Source organism: Carassius gibelio, chromosome B2, assembly GCF_023724105.1.
Source record: "Carassius gibelio isolate Cgi1373 ecotype wild population from Czech Republic chromosome B2, carGib1.2-hapl.c, whole genome shotgun sequence".
Taxonomy (NCBI): Eukaryota; Metazoa; Chordata; class Actinopteri; order Cypriniformes; family Cyprinidae; genus Carassius; species Carassius gibelio.
In genome coordinates this window covers 22,604,666-22,628,679 of record NC_068397.1, presented here as the reverse complement: position 1 = coordinate 22,628,679, position 24,014 = coordinate 22,604,666, and the positions used below count along the sequence as shown (strand labels likewise).

At 35.0% G+C, this 24,014-nt stretch overlaps 2 protein-coding genes across 3 annotated transcripts; both read left to right on the top strand.

Annotated features, from left to right (window-relative positions):
• On the top strand, positions 1 to 2,759 carry LOC127951296 (receptor expression-enhancing protein 6). Its single transcript, XM_052549109.1, has 5 exons — positions 1 to 276; positions 1,357 to 1,450; positions 1,612 to 1,750; positions 2,098 to 2,254; positions 2,413 to 2,759. The coding sequence occupies exons 1-5, from the start codon at positions 159 to 161 to the stop codon at positions 2,445 to 2,447; spliced, it is 543 nt and encodes a 180-aa protein (XP_052405069.1). The 5' UTR covers positions 1 to 158; the 3' UTR covers positions 2,448 to 2,759.
• Positions 2,760 to 7,138: 4,379 nt separating this feature from the next.
• Positions 7,139 to 23,663, top strand: LOC127951294 (GTP-binding protein Di-Ras1). Of its 2 annotated transcripts, none has more exons than XM_052549107.1 (2): positions 7,139 to 7,287; positions 20,191 to 23,663. In XM_052549107.1, the coding sequence occupies exon 2, from the start codon at positions 20,226 to 20,228 to the stop codon at positions 20,820 to 20,822; it is 597 nt and encodes a 198-aa protein (XP_052405067.1). In that variant the 5' UTR covers positions 7,139 to 7,287; positions 20,191 to 20,225; the 3' UTR covers positions 20,823 to 23,663. The 2 variants fall into 2 exon arrangements, with proteins under 2 accessions (XP_052405067.1, XP_052405068.1); XM_052549108.1 differs by lacking the exon at positions 7,139 to 7,287 and adding an exon at positions 11,120 to 11,213.
• The last annotated feature ends 351 nt before the right edge of the window (positions 23,664 to 24,014 follow it).

The following is a 24,014-nucleotide window of genomic DNA, read 5'->3' as shown; positions in this document are numbered from 1 at the left end:
CCGCCTGTAATGAGCCAGTCCTGTGCTGCTGTAAAGGAAACAAACTTTCTGCTAGTTTTAGTTTGCTTGGAAATTGGGTTTGCTTGGCTTGAAAAACTAGTTTACAGCTCTGGCAGTGGTCACTACATTTAGCTGTACTATAAACGAGGAAGGACAAAATGTTCAATAGTGTTACAGAACGCCACGAAGCGTTTTATAAGCAGAAGAATGTGGTAACGGATTTTCTAGCGGTTTTAGAGGAAAAAACTGGAGTTCAGAAACGGTACATTGCAACAGGTAACGTGACTGGTTTTAGACTTTTGGTTTGGAAGCAGCATCTTTAATTATTTAGTCAGGAATACATTAACCTATGTATTTAAGTTGTATTGGCTATCAGCTGCCAGGCTTTGTTGGGCTTGTGTGAGTTTAAATGTTTTCTTTGTAAACATTACAATTGAATCTATTGATTTTCTTAATAAAAGTATGAACTTATTCTTTAAATACGTGATTTAAGTTTGTGTTACCCTTAAAGACTTGTTAAATGTTGTATCTGGGTGCAAAGGGCTCTGGGAGTCATAGGCTAATGATAAGACAAGGAAAGTCCGAGTCAACGGATTGTTTTTTTTTTTTTTTTAAAGTGGGGACTCTGAACAAAACAACGATTCAGCGGATCTTTTGCTTTCTGCTGAGATTAATAATTATATCATTACTAGTTCCCCGACATGACCTGGTAGGCTATATTGTGTTCTCTAAGTTCAACTGTAGACACGTTTTGTTGTTTCTTAAAGTTTTACATTAAGATTTTATTAACCGACACTTCATAGATTGAGTCGATGAATAGTTGAAGCTGATTCAGTTTTTTTTCGTTGAGTAATCCGGTTTTGAGAATCGGTTTACTCGATTCATCAAATTGCTTCCAAAAATCAAACATTAGTTATACTCTGCTTCGCGTGTTTGTGTGACAAGAACCGATGCCGCACGATCAGTTTTTACCCCGAGGGCTATCTGACGTTTCCCTGTTGCATTTGCAGCTCTTTGTTTTAACACACACACACACACACACACACACACAAACCCTGCTTTATTGAGGAACATCCAGCAAATGATCTATTAAGTGCCATTATCATATCTGATTTTTTTCTAGCCGCTCCCAAGAGCTTGAAGGGTTATTTTTAACCATGTAGTAGCCTATGTTCTCAAGTGTCTGTGCAGAATTGCAGTGGCTGGACTACATAAGACATGTTTCCCTATGATCACATAAACACACAAATCAGCCTTTATTTGTGCTTTTTGCATCCTGTTAGGACACCAAACACCCTAAATGCCCTTCTTCATTTTATCAATGGCAGTGATCACGTGTCTCTGTATGTTCTGCAGGTGCAGTATCTATTGTGTCACTCTATCTGTTATTTGGATATGCTGCATCCCTTCTCTGCAACTTGATTGGTTTTGCATACCCAGCGTATGCCTCGTAAGTATGCATGACATGTCAAATTTCACAAATGTCTAGTATGCATATTGGGGGCAGATGTTAGACCTGGAGAACCGCACAGATGTGTTTGCACAGCACAATAATGAGAGCAGCCCACAATGACTGGCCTGTTTTCACATGTTATTCTGTTTCTCATGCAGCATCAAAGCCATTGAGACCAACAATAAAGAAGATGACACCAAATGGCTAATCTACTGGGTGGTTTATGGACTCTTCAGTGTAGCTGAATTTTTCTCTGATATCTTCCTCTTTTGGTTTCCCTTTTACTATGCTGGGAAGGTAAGGTGTTTTATTATTAAAATATTTTTTAATTCCACTTAAAATACATTAAAATACAGTAGCTATTAAATAATAATGTGAAATGGTGAAATATTACTTTTTAAAATGTTCTATTTTAAAAAGGCATCACTCCTGATCTGGTATTTTAATACTATTTCTTATTATAAATGTTGAAATCAGTTTTGCTGAAATTATTTTTTTTAATATTTATTTTAAACTGTGATACATGTTTAGTTTGTTTATTGAATTGAACGTTTGAATAGCGAAAAGAACAGCATTTATTTGAAATAGAAATCATATTTTTGAACACTGGCAGCAAATGTGTAGCTGACATGTATGTATTTCAGTGCCTGTTTCTGCTGTGGTGCATGGTTCCGGTCTCCTGGAATGGTGCTCAGATCATATACACACGTATGGTGAGACCTTTCTTCCTCAAACATGAAGCAGCATTCGACAATGTTGTCAGCGACTTGAGTGGAAAGGCCAAGAGTGTGGCAAAGGAAGGTAAACCATAACGTCCTGTCATCAGAAATCCATCATCAGTTCACTCTGTCTCTTATTAAATTAGTGGCTCTGTCTTCTGTAATACTTGACTTATTTAGTTTTGCATCAGTCTTCATGATCCAACTCAAGTTCTGTTTTCCTCTGCCTTTTTCCAACAGGCTTCACTTTGTTGAACAGTGATAAAGGGAAATGATGTGAAGAATCATTTTACCAGGAGCCTTGTTTACATTTGCCTTTTTATTTTTGGCTGCCATATTGTTTGTCACTAACCCACTAACTGCATCTGAGCCAGGCAGCACAATCACCCGAAAACGGCCCTTAAATGTTCTTGAATTTCTTAAATGTCCACAAATGTTTTTGGGATACTATTCTTTGTTCGTCCTATATTTTAGCACTTTGACCAATGAAGGAACTGTTGAAGTCACTGTCTTTTAATAAATTAAACTGGAAGGATCTATGCCTAAATATAAAAACATTAAATAAATATATATATTAAATATATAAACATTGTCTAAATTTGTATTAATAGTTTGTTTTTCTTACAATACTTGGAACTTAGTTTTGTGTTTTAGGAAAAATTATTTACTTTTGTCTTTTTAGTATATCTGTTTTATCCTTGACCGACATATGTTTTGGTATACGATTTTGAATTTGCTGACTCTGGATGATAACTGTGCATTAGTGTGCTTTTCCATGTCATATCTTCCTTTGTATAATGTGCTTTTAGGCTTGAACAGATCATTTATGCTGATATTTATGGTCTTGAACTTCAGACTTTTGAAGGATCAGTTTTGTGTAGGTGTCTCAGGTGGCCCAATTATGGCTCCAGGGATCTACAGGAAGTAATTTAGTGTATGAACTGCTTAGGTCTGAGGTCTGAGTACCCAAGTTGCCATTGCTCCAGTACAAGTCATAAAACTAAAATGAAAGTGTCTATTGTTAGCAGTACCAATCATTAAAACATATAAAAGTACATATTGTTAATTAGAGACGGACATACAGAAGAGCAAATAACCAGTTTGACTTACTGTTGATGCACTGAGCAGCCATTTTGGATTCTTAAGTCAGGGTTGTTGGGGGCATTAAAAATTTCTACTGGAATTTGAGTAGAAAAGGTATGCAGTGCAAATTGAGGGTTATGAATCAAAGATGTCATGATGAGAGATTAAGACTGGTAAATATAGGGGCTGATTTTGTAGACCGCTGTTTTGGGTCATTGTTGTATTATGGATTTAGGAAAGAAAATGACACCCGAAAAAAAAGGGCAGCTTGGAAATACAGTCTGTGTGTGTGTGTGTATATATGTGTGTATATATATACATACATACACATATATATATATATATATATATATATATACACATGCAGTGGACAGTGTAGTTTCTTTTTCTGCAGAGTAACAGTAAGAATTTGAGTGCAACAAGTTGTCTGACTAAAACTCCAGGCACAATTTTAGCTTCACGTGCACTTTGTTTTTATAACTCTACATGGTCCTTGATTTTTATATTCCAGTTTTAGCCTTGCTATGAATAACTATTAGCAGTGTAATATTAAACAGAGTTAGGGTATCAAAGCACTACATGGGTATTAGAAGCCATGTAATATTTCCTTTTGGATGTTAAACTGTTTTGCAACAAAGCTGTTATGTTAATCAGTTTTTTTTCCATATAGACAGAGAAATATGAAACCATTTTACACCCTTTCAGTATGCTGAACCTGAGAAGACGACTTCTACTTCCTCAAGCTGCAATGTTCTGTAAAAGAAAACAGGTCATTGCTTCATCAGTCATTCTTTATAACTGGAAATCTTGGAAACAATAGATAATATGTGTACTTTTGCTCTTTTTATTACACCTGTCACAAGTTTAACATTCAGCAAAAAACTGAATTGTCATATTTGTGAATGATTAACTTCGATAAGATAGGAATTCACTATGTGACGTTTGTGAAGCCTGGATTGTCTAGTCTTGAAATAATTTATGTAACTTATTAAGAGTTTCATTAAAATAAACCACTAACAAACTTTGGTGTTGATGTGTATATTGTAAAAGTGTGTAATGTTAGTGGTTATTTTGGTCATTTGATGTTCTTATTGATGGAGAGAAAAAAAAAGAGTCCGTGCACCATTTACCTTTAAATTAAACATGCAGTAAATATTTGCAGTGCTTGAAATAATATTTTTTCATACTGTACATTAGAAAGAAGCTCAGAATACATATGCTGTGGATAGCATGAACATTTGAACGTGACAAACCTGGGATATTACATCCTGCTGTACTACGTGTCTGTTTTCAAATATTTGTTTCAGTATCCTTTTTAGTCTCTTACAGTACTATATCAAGATATGAAGATTGTTTCTTTACAGCATTAATGAAAACAGCAGAACGTTGTGTGTATTACATTATATATATATATATGTGTGTGTGTGTGCGTGTGTGTGTGTGTGTGTGTGTGACCCTGGACCACAAAACCAATCACAAGGATTGTTATCTTAAAAACTTTCCATTGATGCATAGTTTCTTAAGATATGACAATATTTGGCTGAGATAGAACTATTTGAAAATTTGGTGCAAAAAAAAAAAAAAAGAAAAAAATTCAACACTGTACCTTTTTAGAGTGTATGCATTTGGATATTAATATGCAAGACCATATGTGCAAATACAGAGGTCAAGTATCTGCCATAGTGTTTAATTAGGCAATGACACTCAGTATATGCAATATTTGTTCAAGTGAGGCAACAGTTGTAGTGCAAGTGGGAGTTAAGGTGTACCACTGGGACTCAGAGCAAGAAGTAAACAAGGGTGTGCATGATTGTTTAATCATTTAAAAGCGGAGCTCTAGTGGAACAGCGTTCTCAGGTTACCTTTTATTGTAAGAGGACTATGTGAATGGAAGTGGAGATGTTATTCTCAGTGCACCTGTTACAGTAGCAAGTAAACTGTTCACTGACATATGAGCCATGGTTATAATGTTGAAGCATTTTATTCATACTCAACACTTAGATTTTTTTAAGAGCAGGTTCAGTATAGGTTGTCTTTAAACTTTTTGAGATAATGGGCCAGGCAAGGGATAATCAAAAGGGAGAAAGTTCCAACAAGAAATGAACAACATCCTGAACTGAAAGTATTCATGTATATCCATTTTTGGCAATGTAGTACTGATTCTTACAGGAAGAGGGAGACAAACTGTACCGCTGATTTAATGTGACAGCTGATGTTATCTGTCAAGACCAAGAATAAATCAGAATCTTTAATTAGTTAATCACATTGTACAGTAGAGAGGAGCTTAAATGCATAAAAATATCTTTGCCCACTGTAGAATATCCTAAAATTAAATGTCTGAATACCCCCTAGAAATAAACAAATTGCTTAGGCTACTTAAATCATCCGCTCTAAAGCCTAACCAATTTTTTGTTTGTGTTGTTGTTGCTTAGTATTTCACATGGCTTTTCACAATTTAATTTATTTCAATTTGCAAGGGAAAGACATGAAAGCATGGGAGAGTATTGAATATAAAGGCAGACATTATTATGAGGTGACTAATATCCACATGCTGTTTGCAGCCTGGCCTCCTGCTTCCTGCAAGCTATTATCAAACTGTACACCCCAGCCTGTCTGTTGTGATTATATTTGGTTGTCTACCGCCTCCATCTCTCGACATGAAAAGAGTATGCATGGTTAATGAACCCCCAGTGTTAGTTTATACAGATGTAATGCTTACTGGTCTGAGTTCTTTACTTGGTGAGGTCTTTGTTTGATACTGTGTAATTGTGCTGTTTGATACCAATAACTGTTAAGTATTATACACAATATTCAGGCAGCTACGGGAATGTGCTTTCTGAAAGATTATTGTATTAAACTGAGATTATTATGGGCCACCCTTCCCAAGTCTAGCTGCCTGCCAGACGAAGAAAATGGAATTGCCGCAAGAAGCTCCATTATCACCATCTTCGACTAAGATTCAACACAAAGATTCAGTCTGTGACAGGGACTAACATTCTTCTATCTGCCTTGTTAGCAACAGCCAAAGCATCTCCAGGTTCAGAGAGAAGGCGCACAAAACACTGTAAAAATTAAAATGTACTTGAGACACCATTAGGGGATCCCTTAAATTTTTTTCACACTGCCTGGACCCTATGGAAAACCTCTATTTAAGACACTTAACATGTATAATGAAATATCTTGAGTACACAATATTTGAGGCACGTTTAAAGTGGTTCTGCCATAGTGGCAGTCTGAGGAACCTCAATGGTTTGATAATTTTTAGATTTTGATGCTGTATTTAAAAAAGAAAAATTAAATGAATTACCTTAGTTTAAATGTTTATTTAAATGTGTTTATTTAAATTTTCAGTGTTAATTTACATTTTTAATTGTTGTTTTTATTTTTTTAATGTTTGTTTGAATGCATTTTTAAAGTTATTTTCTATGTATTTTAAAATTAATTTATTTGCAATGTTTATTTTGAATGTACGTTTGTTTATAAAAAGTCTATTTAGATTTAGTGTTTATTAAAAAAACAATTTAATTTATTTTTAATTATATTTATTTAAATGTTTTAACATTTATAAAAACATTTTTTAATGCAATCATTTAAAATTATTTGCATTTTTATACATTTTATGTTTACATTTTTATATTTGGGCTTTTTTATATTAGGAAACATCTAACATTTTGAGTTTCAGTGCTTTAAATGTTAAATAATTTTAGGTTTGTACAGAATTTTAGGAGTAGTTTGTATTATATTTCAGTAAAATGAGAGACTGCTCTAGGTGCTTCTATTTGTCCACCAAAGGCAATATGTTAAACATTTCCCACCTTCTTCTGAAGCAAGTGGAGATTCTGAGGAGGGGTGTGTGTGTGTGTATCTGTGAGTGCGATACAGAGAGAGGGAGAGAGAGCACTGCCGTTGAGATTGGACTCTATCACGTTTTCATTATTAGTCTAAAATGCTTTAGTTCCTTATTAGCGCAGGCTGCCATTCATCTGTCCTGTCATTCAAAGAGATCAGTCACGCGGGAAACGTTAAGTTCAGGTAGGTGAGTCGAATCGCGCGCCGACGTTTGAAAGCAATTCATTCATGTAGTGTCTTTGGCATATTGTGTATTTTTTTTTTTTTTTTTTTTTTTTTTTACAAAGAACAGCCTAAGCAACCCGGACAAGCGTTAAACAGTTTTCGTTTAGACTTTGAATGCTGAATACTTGCAGCATTTTCGGTTTGTGTGGAAATCGTTAGATGCACTGACCATGACTGTCATGATGGCATGTGCTGTAACAACAAATGAAAAAATATTGAGCACGAATCTACATAAAACCTGGCTTTACTTAGCCTATCAAGGCATGTGAATCGTCGCACCACCGGTGTTGGAGAGTCGCTTCTTTATGAATGAAACGGGCTGCGACTGCGTATGATATGGTGACGCTGAACTCATAGTTTACTCCTGTGTGTGTCCAACATTTGGCCTCATGATGATATAAAATGTATAAGATACACTAGTGCAAACTGCCTGCAGTCTTGTGGATTTCCATTTACACGCGCAATGGCTTTTACATAGTATATACATTTTAATTTTCAATGTTTCATAAACGCACGAGTGTGTGCGACAAACAGTAAACCAGCAGATCTGCCATCCATTTAAATGGAAATGTATGTAGGCTATATTCATGTCACTTTGCATCATTAAACGTCTGGACGTATAGCAATAGTGTGCTAAAGGGTCTGATTTGGTTGTGCAATGTGAACATTGAGAAAGAGGATCCGCGCGCTGCTGACGTCCTCTTGGGTGCATTAGTATAATAATATTTCATTGTACAGAGCCAATGCATGACCCACATGGTAGTCTTGTTGCGGAAGATGATGCAGCAGGCTGCGCTCATAATGGACTCTAATCCAGCAATTTATATGGAGACTAATTCATAGACGTGCATCAGTTTTTAGTATTGCACCAGAGGCAATAATAGAATGCTGGAAAGAGCTGAATGAGAAAACGGGGAAGCACTTCTCCAGTAGCCTATGCTTTTATTAGTAACAGAAGTAGTAATATTAGTGATGTTAAAGCCTTTTTAGACATCCTCACCTCATCTGGCCTCTATGATTTAAATGTGCACTCAGTCATTATTTGCTAATTAAAAAGTTTTGCAGATAAATAAAAGCTGTACATTTGGAAAAATAAAAAGAGCTGTAAATGTTATGTGCAATAAGGTGAGATGACAACTTAAGTAGTAGGCATAGAAAAAAATGCTTAAAGGGATACTCCACCCCAAAATTAAAATTTAGTCATTAATCACCAACCCCCATGTTGTTCCAAACTTATTAAAGCTTCGTTCATCTTCGGAACACAATTTTTAGATATTTTGGATGAAAACTGGAAGGCTTGAGACTGTCCCATAGACTGCCAAGAAGATAACACTGTCGAGGTCCAAAAAAAGTATGAAAAGCATCTGCCATCAGTGGTTCAACCGTAACGTTATGATGCAACGAGAATACTTTTGTATGCGAATAAAACTAAAATGACACTTTATTCAATAATTCCTTTGTCAACAGTCTCCTCATGTGTCTCTCAACATCACCTTATGCTGCGAATGCTCTTCTGTATCAGTCGCCCCACAAGGATGCGCTGTTTTCTTTCAAATCAAAGCATAAATGCACATAGAAACAGCACATCACCAGAGCTGCTATGGAGACCATCTTCTCAAGGTGCAAGATTACATTCGGCAGCGTTTTCACAGTGGTTGGGTATTCTTTAGCACAGGGGTTATCAACTCTTGCCCTCTATGTCCACTTCCAGAGTTAAGCTCCAACCTTGATCAAACATAATGCCTGTAACTTTCTAATAATCCTGAAGACCTTCATTAGCTTGTTAAAGTGTGTTTGATTTGAGTTGGAGCAAGAAAAATTGACCTCAATGGCCAGAGCTGAGAACCCCAACTTTAGTGGCTAGCTGTTGAGTGTATGTTTGTTTCACCTTTAAATTGCATTGTGGGATTAAATGAGTGCACTTTATGGCCCCCCTAGCACTATAAGGGTATAGGGTACTGAGGACACCTTTAAGAGTGTATTATTGTATTGAGGGGTGAGGTGTTATCCTGGTGAGTCTACTTTATATCGGGCCTGTTCTTTTCTCTTAGAAATCTATAGTGACAGATTGGTCTCTGCTGCTCCTAAAAACTCTGAGCTCAGGCCGAGAGAACCCTGCAAGAGCTTATGGTGAGCAGGCCAATTAGGAGCACAGCCTGGGCCTGGATTGCAGTTTGACAAGATGTTTTCTTCTTTTAGTCCACTACTATGAGGCTTTGCTTCTATGTGCACTCACTGACAGATGCAGAATGTATAACCAAGAAAACTAATGTCACTTAGTTGCCACAACCTCCTGTGTGATGTAAACAAGGAAATGAATGGTTGTTTTCAGAGCAAACTGTAATATAGACTAGACATTAGGGGAGAAACAATACATCAGTATGGATTAATGGATCAATCAAACGCCAAACAAAATGATGTAACAATGAAACGCTTCATATATATATATATATATATATATATATATATATATATATATATATATATATATATGTATATATATATATATATATAAAAAACATTTTATATATAAATGCATTTTTTTTTCAGCAGCTGGAGTCGATACTAGATTTTCAAATTTTTCAGACTGAAAAAGCTATTTGACTGATGTCGTTGCTTTTCTCATTGCACAAGCCAATAATGAGCTGCCATCAGGTGATTAATTATATCATTATGTTTTATATTAATTAAAAAGTTTAAGTATATATTTTGTGTAAATTTCCCAGTTGGGATACTGGATTTGCTATTTTACGGGAGTTCAATTAAATATTCATGTTATATTTTAGGTACATTTGTCAGTTATGTAACTGGTTATGTAAAAAGTCAAATAATATTAATTATATCAATTCCAGACCCCTGAATCTAATCAAAAAGCAAATGTAACACAGCATGTTTTGAGGTATCAGCAAATATAACTTGCTAAAAGTATCAATCTCAGATCATATTATCTGATTTACACCCCATGTTAAGAAATCTGTCTAAATCTGTGTTAACTAATTTGTTCTTTAAATATATTAAAGGTTTACCTGGAAGACCGATGTAGCTCAAAGGGAGATCAAGTTTCATTCTCATAAAGACTGCAATTATCCTTGAAATTTATGAAATGCTTATGATGAATTTAATAAGCATGCTCATTTGAGATTAACCGATTAAGTATATAAACACATACACATTTACCACCCACTTAACCTCACCAGTTAAAGCCGGGAAAATTTCTGCCTAGAGAGCTGCAATGTTATTAACAATTAATTTGAGGTGTAGCAGCTAACGGAAAAAAGGTACTAAGCAACCGGACCAGCCTTCAACCACACACATGTTGAAGCTATCAGGCAGCAAACCTCCAGTCATTTGCAAATGATAGTAAATCAATCAAGTTAATTTGTGGAGGACAATTAATGCATTTGATTTAGCTCCTTACACCCCAAGGCATTGTAATATTTGAGCATAATGTTTAAATGTAAATCTAAGTATTAAGGTTTTCAAGATGCAGGTTGTCTGTCAGTGCGTAGGCCAGTATAAGGGATCAAGCACAAAAAAAAAAAAAACCCTTTCTATCATCTTAGGATAAACTGCAGTTTACAGGGGTCTTTACCTAGTTCAAAGATCTGACATGATCTCTGAGCTAATATATCAGACCTTCATGCACTCTGTCCCTCAGCTGCGGAGCTTTGCTTTGTGGCATGGATGCATGCTGGGAGTTTTAAATCCTTTGAATTGGGTCACTGGAAGCACATTCAGCAGGCAGATGAGGTAAAGCGCAATGATTAGCCTCTAAGCCTAGTCCACAGAGGAGCAATCTGTTTGACAGAGTGATCAACAAGAGCAAGAGAGAGGTTTCTTCCAATGCTGGCATGCAGGGACAGTAAAACTACAGAACACTTATGGTAAGGTAAATGCAACAGAGCAATTAGCTAGTCTGCTGAAGCTGTCATGTATAGTCATTTGTTCTAAGATCATGAGTTTGGAGAGTGCCAAAATGGTGTGAGGTATTATGTTAACATATGACTTTTTTGATAGTTGCTTGTTGTTACTTTTAAATGATTTTAATGATTACCGTCTTTCTGTCTTTCTGCAAAACTGTTTTATGCATATTAAAATCCTTTATTATTATTATAATTCACCCCAAAACAGAAAATTCTGTGATTATTTACTTGCCCATAATGTCTTTCTTGTATGATTTTCTTTCTTCTGTGTAATACACAAAAAAGTGGAAGAAAATATATTTTAAAGATGTCAGTTTAACTTTACTGACTATTCTATTGCATAAACAAAAACAGTTGACAGATGACATAATTGCATTTTTTAGGTGCACTATTCCTTTGAAATGTAGCATGTCAAGTGTTTATTAAATATGCTCTATAAGGTTAATTTTGCCCCGTCAGTATGTATATTGTATAAAAAAAATCCAATGCATTTTCTTATGCCCCTGCACATCTGAATGAGTGAGTCTGGGCTAATCCAGCAATATTTGGCTCAGAGAGATGGCAGATGGTATATGGGGTATTTATAGGTTGTAGCCCTGCTCCCCTTATGAGTCCAAATTTTTAGCTGCTATACTGTAAACACTATTATACACAAACACACATCTGTGGAATAAAGACCCAGCAGTGATTTCTTGACAATAATAACTTTATAGAGTGATGGGCATTTTGCATTTAAATTAAAGTAAATCACCTAAAAATTACAATTTTGCCATTATTTATACACCCCCGTGTCATCCCAAACATGTATGACTTTCTTTTTTTCTGTGAAACACACACACAAAAAAAGATATTTTGAAAGAAAGAGTAGTCATACAAATTTGTATGGAAGTCTGTTTTCACCACAGAATAAAAAAGGTAATTGTGACTTTATATCTGGCTTTTTTATTATCAGTATCTAGATCTTGCAATACTGTTGTTTCCCCACCACAGAATAAAAAGCATAAAAAGTAATTGCAACGTTTTATTACACAGTTCAGAATCTTTTTCCCCTCAATGTTTTATCTTACAGTTCAGACTTATCTTTTCAGAATTGCATGATCACAATTACCTTTTATTTTTTTTTTAAATCCAACAAACAAACTAACAAACAGAACTGTAATATGTAAATTCAGAATTCATAGAAGAAAAGTCAAGGACAAGAGGATGAATAAATGATGGCAGAATTTTCATTTCTTGGTGAACTATCCCTTTAAATTCTTTGTATTCAGTAAGAAAAAAAAAACACTTCTAAATTAAATTTCTTCATTATTGCAGTGCATCTGGATATTATATCAGAACTGCCACCAAACAAAACACGTATATACACTCATCGATCTGTTTGCCCTGTTGTTGTTTAAATTGGTTATTGTTTAGAAATATCAATTTTGATCACAGTTACAAAACCCAGTTTGCTTAGCTTTTATTTGCACCGGAAGAAATAGATAATGACATAATATTAAGTCATGCACTTAATGGCACCAAGGCTATTTGTCCATTTCCGTACCCCTCCCTCTTCCTATTTGTCCCACTCTCTCTTTCTCTTTCAGTCTGCACATGCAGTAACCAACACTTACTCAAGTTTGATTTCCCGGAACACTGACCTGTCAGTGTATTTAGCATGCAGTAAAGTGAGGCATATCTGGTTCCCACAGGATAAGAGTAATTTCTGAACAGAAATTCCTTGTTTCGTCAGTAGAATAAACAGTATGTATCCATGGGGATATGACAATGGAACTGCCAGTTATGGCAGAGTGAAAGCCTGGTTTGACTGATAAAGAAAAGGTCACTCTTTAGAGAGTATTATGCTGCATAGCTTCTGACTCAGATTAGAGCAGACTCAGGCTGGACTCGGCTTGATGGGTGTCCTATGGAATCCAATGCAGTGATTCACTTCAAAGGGCTGTTCACATGCTTCAAAAACAGCTAAATGCAGCTATCAGTCATTCTATTGCTGTCTGTCTGTCTATCTATCTACACTGAAAAAAATATTGTGCAAACAGAAGTTTTACTCAGAAATTGCTAGTAAACATCATAACTATGAAGAATTGGCAAGTGAAACAAGGAATTAAATGAGAAAAATTTCAAGTAGAAAAACTGAAATCTATCAATCCACAGTGTGAATTTCTTTTACAGTTTTCTCTCTCAATTTGCCCCGCTTTCTGAAACACTCTTACGTTCTCTAAACTGAAAGTGCAATTATCACTTGTTACGTCACAATTCTACTGCATGTCTAATAAATGTAGTAACTCACCCAAAATATTTAATTATCGCTTCAAAAACTAGTTATAATATTTTTAGACACATAATTCAGATAGGTAAAAGTCAGTGGTTGTTTGTAAAGATTATAATTCCTATAAAAATATTAATTATTTTGTTTGAATTCTCCTTTGTTACATTTTTCTTCTTTACAAACTGCGATTCTGAATCCTGCTTGCTACTTCCATTACTAATTGAATTCAAATTCACCAATGTGAACCCTTGTTCACAATTTGTTATTTTATAATGTGACATTTAGAAGTGAATGTATGTGATTTAAAATTTGATAATAATAATAATAATAATAATAATAATTCATACAAATGAAAGATGCTCAAGAAAGATGCTTTTTGTATCTAGAAAGTGTAGTCACAGCATCTAACAACAAGAGAGTAAACTTGATCGCTTGCCCAGACCGAATGTCAGTTTATTGAAATAGCTCCTAAATAATCCTATTAGTAAACATTATCCAGCGAGGCCAGTGTGATATCAGCAGAAAAGGAAAGTTGTTCAAAACAACAGCAAATTATTACATATTGATTCAAGGCTACGAAGAACTTTTAATTTGTTTGGAATAACATGCACCAATGATTTGCTCACAATAAGCTCAGAAAGCAAATAGGGTCATTTGTCCATATACTGTTGTTTCCGACTTTTGTGTGCATGGTCCTGGAGTGTATGGTTTGCAAACAAAATCGCCAGCTTACTGAGCCTGCACTTCCATTTACTATGAATGTTTAAAAATATGAGGCACGGCGCCTGTGTGCTATTCAGCAAACATTACATTTCGAATCCTAATGTCTGAGTGATATATTCCACATTCACTTCAGTAAAAGCAAGGTCATTCCCAAATCTGGCAGCATCAGCACATTGCAGTGAGAGAGCTTGGGAGAACCTTGAATGAGGGACATGCATTATAATCTCTCCTCGTGCCAAACTTAATCTATAATAGAGTTTGGCTAGAGTAACGAGACGCTGTAACAGCATTAATAAGCTCAGTGGCTCTCCGGCCCTTCCGCGAAGGACTTATAGAATAGATAACACAGCACTCTAAGGGAGACTGACATCAATCACAGCACAGAAACAAGTGTGACACCTTAAGAGGGGCGAGAGGGGGGCACAAGCCTGTCAGAGGCCTGAAATCCGCAGACACTAGCATTGATCAAAGGCTCAGTGTCCTCTGCTCATTGATTTGACAGCGCGCAGAGTGTGAGAGAGGGGGGGAGAAACACCAGGGCTTCTTGGGATTGCTGCACCCTGCCAAGCATGTCGCTGCACTTTAAGCCCTGAGTGCAAGTAGCCTGGTGTCACAAAGCTGGATGAAAATATGAAGCAAGCCAGCTTTGAGAGACATCGTTGGTTTCACATAGTTTTTTTAATTATTATAATTATTTTCAGAACCTTGATGTGATTTTTCTGACACAAAACGTTTTTGACAAAAAAAAAGAAAAGTAATCACTTGTAATAGGATGTCCAACTTTCAAAACTCTGGATTTTGCATTAAAGGGGTCATATGATGCGATTTAAGTTTTTTCTTTCTCTTTGGAGTGTTACAAGCTCTTGGTGCATGAAGGAGATCTGTAAAGTTGCAAAGACTAAAGTCTCAAATCCAAAGAGATATTCTATATTAAAGTTAAGACTCTGCCATGCCCCCCCCAATAACAGCTCATTCAAACACGGCCCCACATCTCTACCTCACGTTGTGGAAATATTTGCGTAATGCCATGCAGATGTACACGCAAAGAAAGAAGGTGTGGTTTCAGTAACCGCAGTTAGTGTTGAAGAAGCCGTGTCAGGGAGATGCTGTGTGTATGTCTCTACATTTATTTTGAAAGATGAAGCTCGTGATTATGGAAAGGGGTGTTACATTTCCAATGAGTGCTTGCGGTGTTTGGCCAATCACAATGCACTGTGTCAGTTGGCCAATCAGAGAAGGCTGCACTTGTCAGAAGGTGGGACTTTGTAGAAAACGATGCATTTGAGAGAGGCGGGGCATAGAGTACACTTATAATGATGTACAGTATTTGAAAAATAATGTGATTTCTGAACATTAAAGAATATCCATATATTCTGTTACACCAAAACACCAAATAATGATAAAAACGCATCATATAATTCATAATATTTAATATCTTTATGGAACCTTGCACTTGCAGAATGTTCAAATAAATCATGAATTGACATACGAACATTCATTTAGATCACTCATAGGCAAGATACAGATTCACTGTGTAGTTGTTTGTACAATCATTAAAACTGTAGTAAAAATTATGCAAGGCATTTTTCATCAGACAATGGAGGTTCCAAAAGGGTTTATACAGTGGAAAGATTCCATAGATGTTAAAGGAATAGTTCGCCCAAAAATGAAAATTTGCTGAAAATGTATGGGTAACACTTTATAATAACTGCACACTATTAATCATTAATTAAGCATTAGTAAACAGATTATTCATAATTTATAAAGCATTAATAGACAGTAATAAGCAGTTTATAAATACAGATATAAATGCTTTATTCTTGATTTAAAAGCATATATATAATGTGTATTTTCATACTTTATTCATGATCAATTTATCATTTCTCAATGAAGTATAGCATTATTTACAAACCAGTTATTTAGGAGTTGCCAGTGATTCATAAGATCACAAGAAATGTAGTAAATTCAGGTTGTTATAAAGCATTTAGTAGTGGTCAGTTAACTATTTATGTGAGCTCATCTAAAGTGAGTCTAGCTATGCCTTGTAAAGCATTTATAAAGGATATTTAAAGGCTCAGTTATCTTCTAAACAAAAAACGGAAACAAACACCACACAGTGATACAGAACATAGAAATATTAACAGCCTTTAAATCTCATTTGTAAAAGCTTTACAAGGCATTAATAGTCCTCACTTTAGATGAGCTCACAAAAATAGTTAACTAACAACAACATATGTTTTATAACTACCTGAATTAACCGTGAATTACAGTAGAAATACATGTTAATAAACCATTTATTAACACTATAAGTAACTATTACTATATGTCTGAATAAAAATATGTATGAATGCACATTTAAATAGTTTATTAATCATTTAATTACAATTTCTAAGTGATCTTATGAACCATTGACAACTCCTTAATAACTGGTGTGTAAATAATGCTATACTTAATTTAGAAATGATAAATTGATCATTAATAAAGTATGAAAAAACAATTATTAAACACATTATAGATATGCTTTTAAATCAGGTATAAAGCATTTATATCTGTATTTATAAACTGCTTATAAATGTCAATTAATGCTTTATAAATGATGAATTAACTGTTTCCTAATGCTTAACTAATGATTAATAGCATGCAGTTATTATAAAGTGTTACCAATGTATGTACACTTTAGGGCATCCAAGATGTAAATTAGTTTGTTTATTTATTGTAACAGATTTTGAGGAATTTAGAAATACATCACTTGGTCACCACTGGATCCTCTATAAGTGAATGGGTGCCGTCAGAATAAGTACAAACAGTTGATAAAATCATCGCAATAATCCAAAGTAACGCACAATTCCTGTCCAACAATTAACTTCTTGTTAAGTAAAAAGTTGTGTGTTTGTAGTAAAATATGAGTCCTCTATCCATAATATTACTTTCTGCAATGGCAAAGTTGTTTTGTCTGAATCAGGAGAGAAATATGCACACATCAATCACCGTTTAGTGAAAGCAATCTAGAATAGTTTTAAATAAATATGTTGGGGCATTTTGATGTGAGAGGACAACAGGGGATGGACTTTTTCACTGGGGGAAGCATTATTGTCGATTAAGAACTTGTATTTTGACCAGAAGCAACTGTTTAAAGTTAAAATGTCTTAATTATGGATTTGTTTATTATAAACAGTCAGCATTCAGCTTATCCAGATGTAAATTAATGGAATGGAGATGTTGATTATTTGGTTGATTATTGTTTTTATCAGATGTTTATCAGAGGATCCATAGGTGAGCAAGTGATGTAATGCTAAATTTCTCAAAATTTTCTATTTGTTGGGTGAAAACTTAGATGTCAATTATAAAGCATTTATTTTTATAAGTGTGCACATACATCACTTTAAAAAGACTAGCACAGACACTGTATCATTGAGCAAATGCATAAAATTACCAGTACTAATGAAATAAACACAATAATCACAATATAGCTTTGAATCAAGTTGTATTATAATAAGCTAAAGGTATCTGAAACAAATAATGTCTGTCATGTCTGCCATCGTAGGAATATGCAAGTTCAGCAGAAACTTGGATAGAACTGTGGTAGTTTCATTGGAGGTGTCTTTCAGTATCCCTCATCTGTTGGTGTGAAATTGAGGTATTGACCACTGAAGTTGAAATCAGTCTAAAGCCTGGAAGTTGTGTTCTTGCTTGCTTCTGCATAATCTATACACAATTCGATGTGTGTTTTATGTTTATGGTTCGCTGACACTGATGGATATGGTCTGTGTCTGGACTAAATTATTCATGCAAACATTAAATTGCACATATAAAAGTGTATTTAAAAAATCGAAAACCTCTTTTACTTTCAGATTGATACATAGTGCTTCAATCTGAATGCTAGTGCTCAGGAGCAGAAAACTGTTTAGAATGATTGTTTTGGCTCTGAGGCAATAAATAATGCACTGCTATAAACTGCAGCGAAAGCAAGAGTCTGTCTGAGGGCAAAGCACAGATACATTATGATGAGTTGCATCGTGATTTCATAATAGCATGATGGATGACAAGACTCATGTCTCTTTCTTTAGAAAAGCCACTTGAGTCCTGTCTAGAAGCAAAATATCTCTAAACGTGTTTGTGGATCATACCTATAATTTTGAATTAGATAAATATCCAGTAAATAAATTATGATCATGATAAATGTTTAAAGCATAATGGATTTAAATAGGATATGTGATTAAATGTTTCCGGTCACACAGTGTGTATGTATTGAACACACTGTGTGACATGACACATTGACAGCCAATCAGAATAAATGTGATGTTTAAGTATTTATATTTATTTATTTATTTAATTATTTTTATTTTTTGAGGCGTGAGGTTTCATAGTGGAGATGGCTACTCATTTTGAGAAATAGAACCATGCATTCATCAGCATGTTTGGTGATTGATTAATTTTTATTTTGCTTTCAATCATTCCTGTCCTGTGTGTCATGCTTAACAATGTACTTTAGCATTTTACAATGTGGATGCTAGAGGATTTGCGGAAAGTATTTTTGGAAAAAACATTCATGATTTTCTTTTTTTAAGGCTTCTTAAAATTAACATATTCACTTTTAAAATATTAATAAATGTGATTATAAATTTTTTAACACATTTACCTTGGTCATAAATCCTGAGATTATTTACAGTTACAGTATTTTATTGTGTTGAGAGCCTTGGTGATTTAAAAATAAAAGATAATAAAACAAATATTTGTGTAGTTTTGTGGAAAAAAGAAAAACTTTGTCTCCTTCACTAGCTAAAGGGGAAAACTGTTATGAATATGTTAAATAAATAATTTATATTTAATATTTTATTTATTTTAAATAAATAAGCTAAAGGTTTTGGGGGGAAAGAAGTAACCAAAAAAGCAAGTGCAAAGTAAAAGAGTTTTACTGAGGATTTTTAAATCCTTAATAAGGTTTAAGTTAATACGTAAATAAAGCATATTTTAAATAAAAATGTTAAAAATACTATTTATATGACAATATAATACAGTACAATTGTTTTGTCAAATATTTTACATTTATATGTTACCCTGGACCACAAAACCAGTCTTAAGGGTCAATTTTTCGCAATTGAGATTTATATATCCTCTGAAATCTGAATAAACAAGCTCTCTATTGATGTATGGTTTATTAGGATCGGACAATATTTATCCAAAATTCAACTATTTGTAAATCTGGAATCTGAGGGTGTAAAACAAATCTAAATACTGAGAAAATTGCCTTTAAATTTGTCCAAATTAATTCTTAGCAATGCATTTTACTAATCAAAAATTAAGTTTTGATATATTTATGGTAGGAAATTTACTAAATATCTTAATGGAACATGATATTTACTTAATATCCAGATGATTTTTGGCATAAAAGAAAAATTTTATTAATCCAGGGTCACATGTTATATATGAAGAGTTCAGATACAAAAGCCTCTAGGTGCCGTCTGAAATCTTTTACCAAATTAAAATGAGCATTTTTCTCAAGTTCCCTTGTTTATGTTCAGTTATTTCACTTTAATGGCAGTGAAAAGAAAATTTAATTGCCATTAAAGTTAAATAACTGAACATAAACATAAGATCCTGAGAAAAATACTCATTTTAGAAGATGTTTGTTTTAATATGAATCAATTTAATCAATCTTAAAATAAATGGGTACATTAAAATATATAGATTTTAGGAAGACGGTCCTTATACATTCTAAAAAAACATTCGGGAGTGATGCTTGGAGTGTATTTTACTTTTCAGTTTTTCTACTTCAGTATTTAAAGTTCTATTCAGTTAACTTGTTACTTGGTATTAATTTAACTCTGATTTCTGATTCTACCCAAAATTATTTGAGGGGTAAATTTGGTGATACTTGGAATGAAAATGTTCAAAAGCCCCTGTACAATTCACAGTCATCTAAATGTTTCTTTTTTCCTCTATTAGGTCTAGAAAGCAAGTGGCACAGCTGAAGGCCCGAGATGCCCGAGCAGAGCAACGACTACCGTGTGGTGGTGTTTGGAGCAGGGGGCGTAGGGAAGAGCTCCCTGGTGCTCCGTTTTGTGAAAGGCACTTTCCGGGACACCTACATCCCGACGGTGGAGGACACATACCGGCAGGTGATCAGCTGTGACAAGAGCGTCTGCACCCTGCAGATCACAGACACCACCGGCAGCCACCAGTTTCCTGCCATGCAGCGTCTGTCCATCTCCAAAGGGCACGCATTCATCCTGGTCTACTCCATCACTAGTAAGCAATCCCTGGAAGAATTAAAGCCCATATACCAGCAGATTCTTGCTATCAAAGGCAACGTAGAGAACATCCCCATCATGCTTGTTGGAAATAAGAGCGATGAGACTCAACGGGAAGTGAACACCGAGGATGGAGAGGCCCAGTCCAAGATCTGGAAGTGTGCTTTCATGGAGACCTCGGCGAAGACTAACCACAATGTCACTGAGCTTTTCCAGGAGCTTCTCAACTTGGAAAAGAAGAGGAACATGAGTTTGAACATCGATGGCAAGCGTTCTGGGAAGCAAAGCAGGGCTGACAAGCTGAAAGGGAAATGCAGCGTCATGTAGAGTGCTTGTTAGAGACATGGTGAGATAACACAGAGAGATAGAGTGATAAAATAACAAAGAAAAGGAACTGAGGGGGTGGGGAATGAATGGAAATGGTGTTATTTGACATTTCATGCCTATTTCCGATAACAATTTTACACTGACAGCTTAAATTTCATCCTTCACCACAGTCTTTGGCCTAAATAAGCACTGGCCCATTCATATTGCCTTCTCTGTTTTTATTACAGAAATCTCTTATGTCTTAGAATAATTCAGACAGCAATCTCTTGCTAAACAGTCCTTTTTAAATTCATGATGCAAACATTTTTATTGAATAAAGCAGTCAGGCTTCATATCGACCTTGAGATGGTATCCAGACATAAGACTTTGCACAATGACAACTAAACTTTTGTTTCATGTATTCATCAAATGTTGAGTAAGTAGCATCAGTTTGAGACTATATAACAAAATAGTCAAACCACCTTTTAATACTTTATTACAGGTTGTGTAGAATCCACTTTTATTTGTTGTCCTCATAACTTTTTGAGGATTACTTTTGCATGTCTTTATATCTTAAAAAAATACCAACCAATAATTAAGACAATGATTTTGTTAAACATTAGCAAAATACCATAGAATGCTTTGTAAAATGATTACCTGCAGTGACATCAAAGCAGATCAAAAATCTGAAAGCATAAAGACTCTTCATATTTCACGCAGATGCACACATGCTTATGTAATCATCAGCACCATCATCATCTCTGGTGTTCAGCTGCTCAAAATTTAGACACTTCTGGCCTCCCTAATAATTTAGAGTGAGCCAGAATCTCTCTCTTCTTTTTTACGTTTCTCAGGATGAACTGCTCATATTTTATAACTGTTCATCTGAGACAATAACAAATGTAGTCAATCAGTAAATGAATGCATTGCAGGAGGTGCATTTTGGCAGCAAAACTAAATTGAGGAAGCAAGTCTTCTACCCTAGTTGTAGAGACTAATGTGAACATCAAAGAGTATATATAATATGGTCACCCGAAGTTATAATAGTTTTAGGATAAAGAAACCGAACATTTACATCACCAGCCATTACAGGAGTTTTTGGGCTGGAACAATTCAGTTTTCGTGTTCTCAGTGACCCTTATAGGAACACCACCAACCTGTTTCAGTTTCGGTAAGAGAATGCAATCACACTGCAAATCAGCCTTTGACAAAAGAAATCTCTTGCTTCAAAGGGCCGTGATTGTATAGCATTATATTTTTATCCAACCAGCTGATTGCCTTTGTACACTGATGTGAGAAAGAGCCCCTTTAATATGTTTTCAGGACAACATTGTTTTTCCATGTTATGCTGGTTTGCTAGTTTTTGAACAGGGTACGCCAGAAAAGAGAAAAAAAAGCATTACATAACAACATTTCAGAAAACGAATACAAATAAGACCGAAATTCATATGGTTTATTTTGTTAGACTTGTAAATTAAGCATTTTTGATGACATATTATAATCAGTAAAAAGCAACTTATTAAAAAGAAGGGTATTAAACACTCAGATATGAATTTTAACATTTCACCCAATTATTTTAGCGCAGGTAGAAAACTAACATAATAAATAAGTAGAAGAGTATTATATCCCACCCCCTTTATACAGCAGCTATAATATATACTAATGATATACTGTGACAAGCATTGCAATAGAACAGAAACCAATATCATCAGTCATTTATAGTTTCTGGTTTGCTGTCAGTTAATATTATGACTCAGCCTGTTAACTCTGATTGATTTATATGATTAATATTTTAATATTAGTTCCCTGGATGCCCCACCAACACATTCATCCCCTTAAATGGTGCTATAATTTACCACCTCCCTACTGGTGACAGCAGTTCTGCTCTGCATGGTTTATGCAGTCATATCAGTATAAAAATCCCCTCTTTCATCAGAGTTCTGCTGATTTATGGCTTTGTAATTTGCTAAATTCAGAACAACGCCTCATCCATCTATCGTGACTGTATTCGAACCCGTTATACCTGGATCTACGTGTCCAATCTCTATAAAGCCCACTCAGCTGGCGTATGAGTCACACTGCTGATATCATCAGACTCTGCAAGCTGCACGAAAGGAAAACTGCAGAGCGTCTCGCATTTTCCATGCATGGGAAGTCTGCGCTCTCTGTAGAGTGGCCTTTCGGTTGACTTGCGTCAGCAATGCCACTGCCCATCAGTTCTGTGTATAAAATCTTTTTTTCAACACATATCATGCACATTTTATTGTAAATATTTGTAAATTGTATGTAAAGAATATGACTGTAAAGAAATCCTCACTGACTCTTGTCGGATGAACCTACAGACATGGACACAATTCCATCCAAAGCTCTTCATGTGTTTGGTTGGAATCGCAGGGGGCTTTTGTGTACATCTATATTATCTTCATGCATTTTACAGTTGGTATCTTAAATCTGGTTTACACAGTGAGCACTTTAAATGCCTAAGGGTAATGGAATGTACTGTGAAACGTATGTAAATGATGACCTCTATTTCTTAATTCAAACTACGCATGGTCCCACTTGATGTTTAGCCAGCATGAAGGCAAGCAACAAAACTGTGAAGTGACTTTTCAACACAGCATTTTATTATTTTCTTTTTTGTTCAATATTTTACTAACGTTTTTCATTTTTATTATTATAGATATTAGCTACTACTGTGTATGATATGTCCTTTAGCAATAGTTTTCCTAAGACATGGTATGCTGTGCTCACGCATCCAAAATGAAGGAAAATAACTACTAATATATATGTATAGATATACCTGCAAATATTCTCTAATAAATCTGCTAATTGATTTTCATAATAAAAAAATGAAAGAGAAAAGTCTGTCTGTTTCCCCTCTCAAAACATCTGATTGTAGTCCCATGTGCTAAACCTGGTTTCCAGATGAAACATGACTAGGAATGCTACACTTTCGGCTGACCCATGGCAGGTTGGAACAGAAGCTTCACTATAATGTTTTGAGAATCAAACTAGCAGCAAAGAGCAAAACATGGCTGCTGGGAAACCTGCATGAATCAATTCTCCCGTGACTGTGATCCACTGCTTCATTCTCTTCTCTCTCTTTCTCTCTTTGCCCCCCGCCTCCCAACAACTGCACCACCCCATTTCTTTCTCAGCAGTATTGCAGTCTGCATGCAGACTGTTAGATGGACCGCTGCTATCTGAGAGAGA

What these genes read in the sequence shown, in the direction of transcription:
- LOC127951296 (XM_052549109.1), top strand. Translation starts at nt 159, where the DNA reads ATGTTCAATAGTGTTACAGAACGCCACGAAGCGTTTTATAAGCAGAAG. An exon ending in GAAACGGTACATTGCAACAG is followed by an intron (nt 277 to 1,356) that starts GTAACGTGACTG and finishes TATGTTCTGCAG; the next exon opens with GTGCAGTATCTATTGTGTCA. An exon ending in GCATACCCAGCGTATGCCTC is followed by an intron (nt 1,451 to 1,611) that starts GTAAGTATGCAT and finishes TTTCTCATGCAG; the next exon opens with CATCAAAGCCATTGAGACCA.
- LOC127951294 (XM_052549107.1), top strand. Translation starts at nt 20,226, where the DNA reads ATGCCCGAGCAGAGCAACGACTACCGTGTGGTGGTGTTTGGAGCAGGG.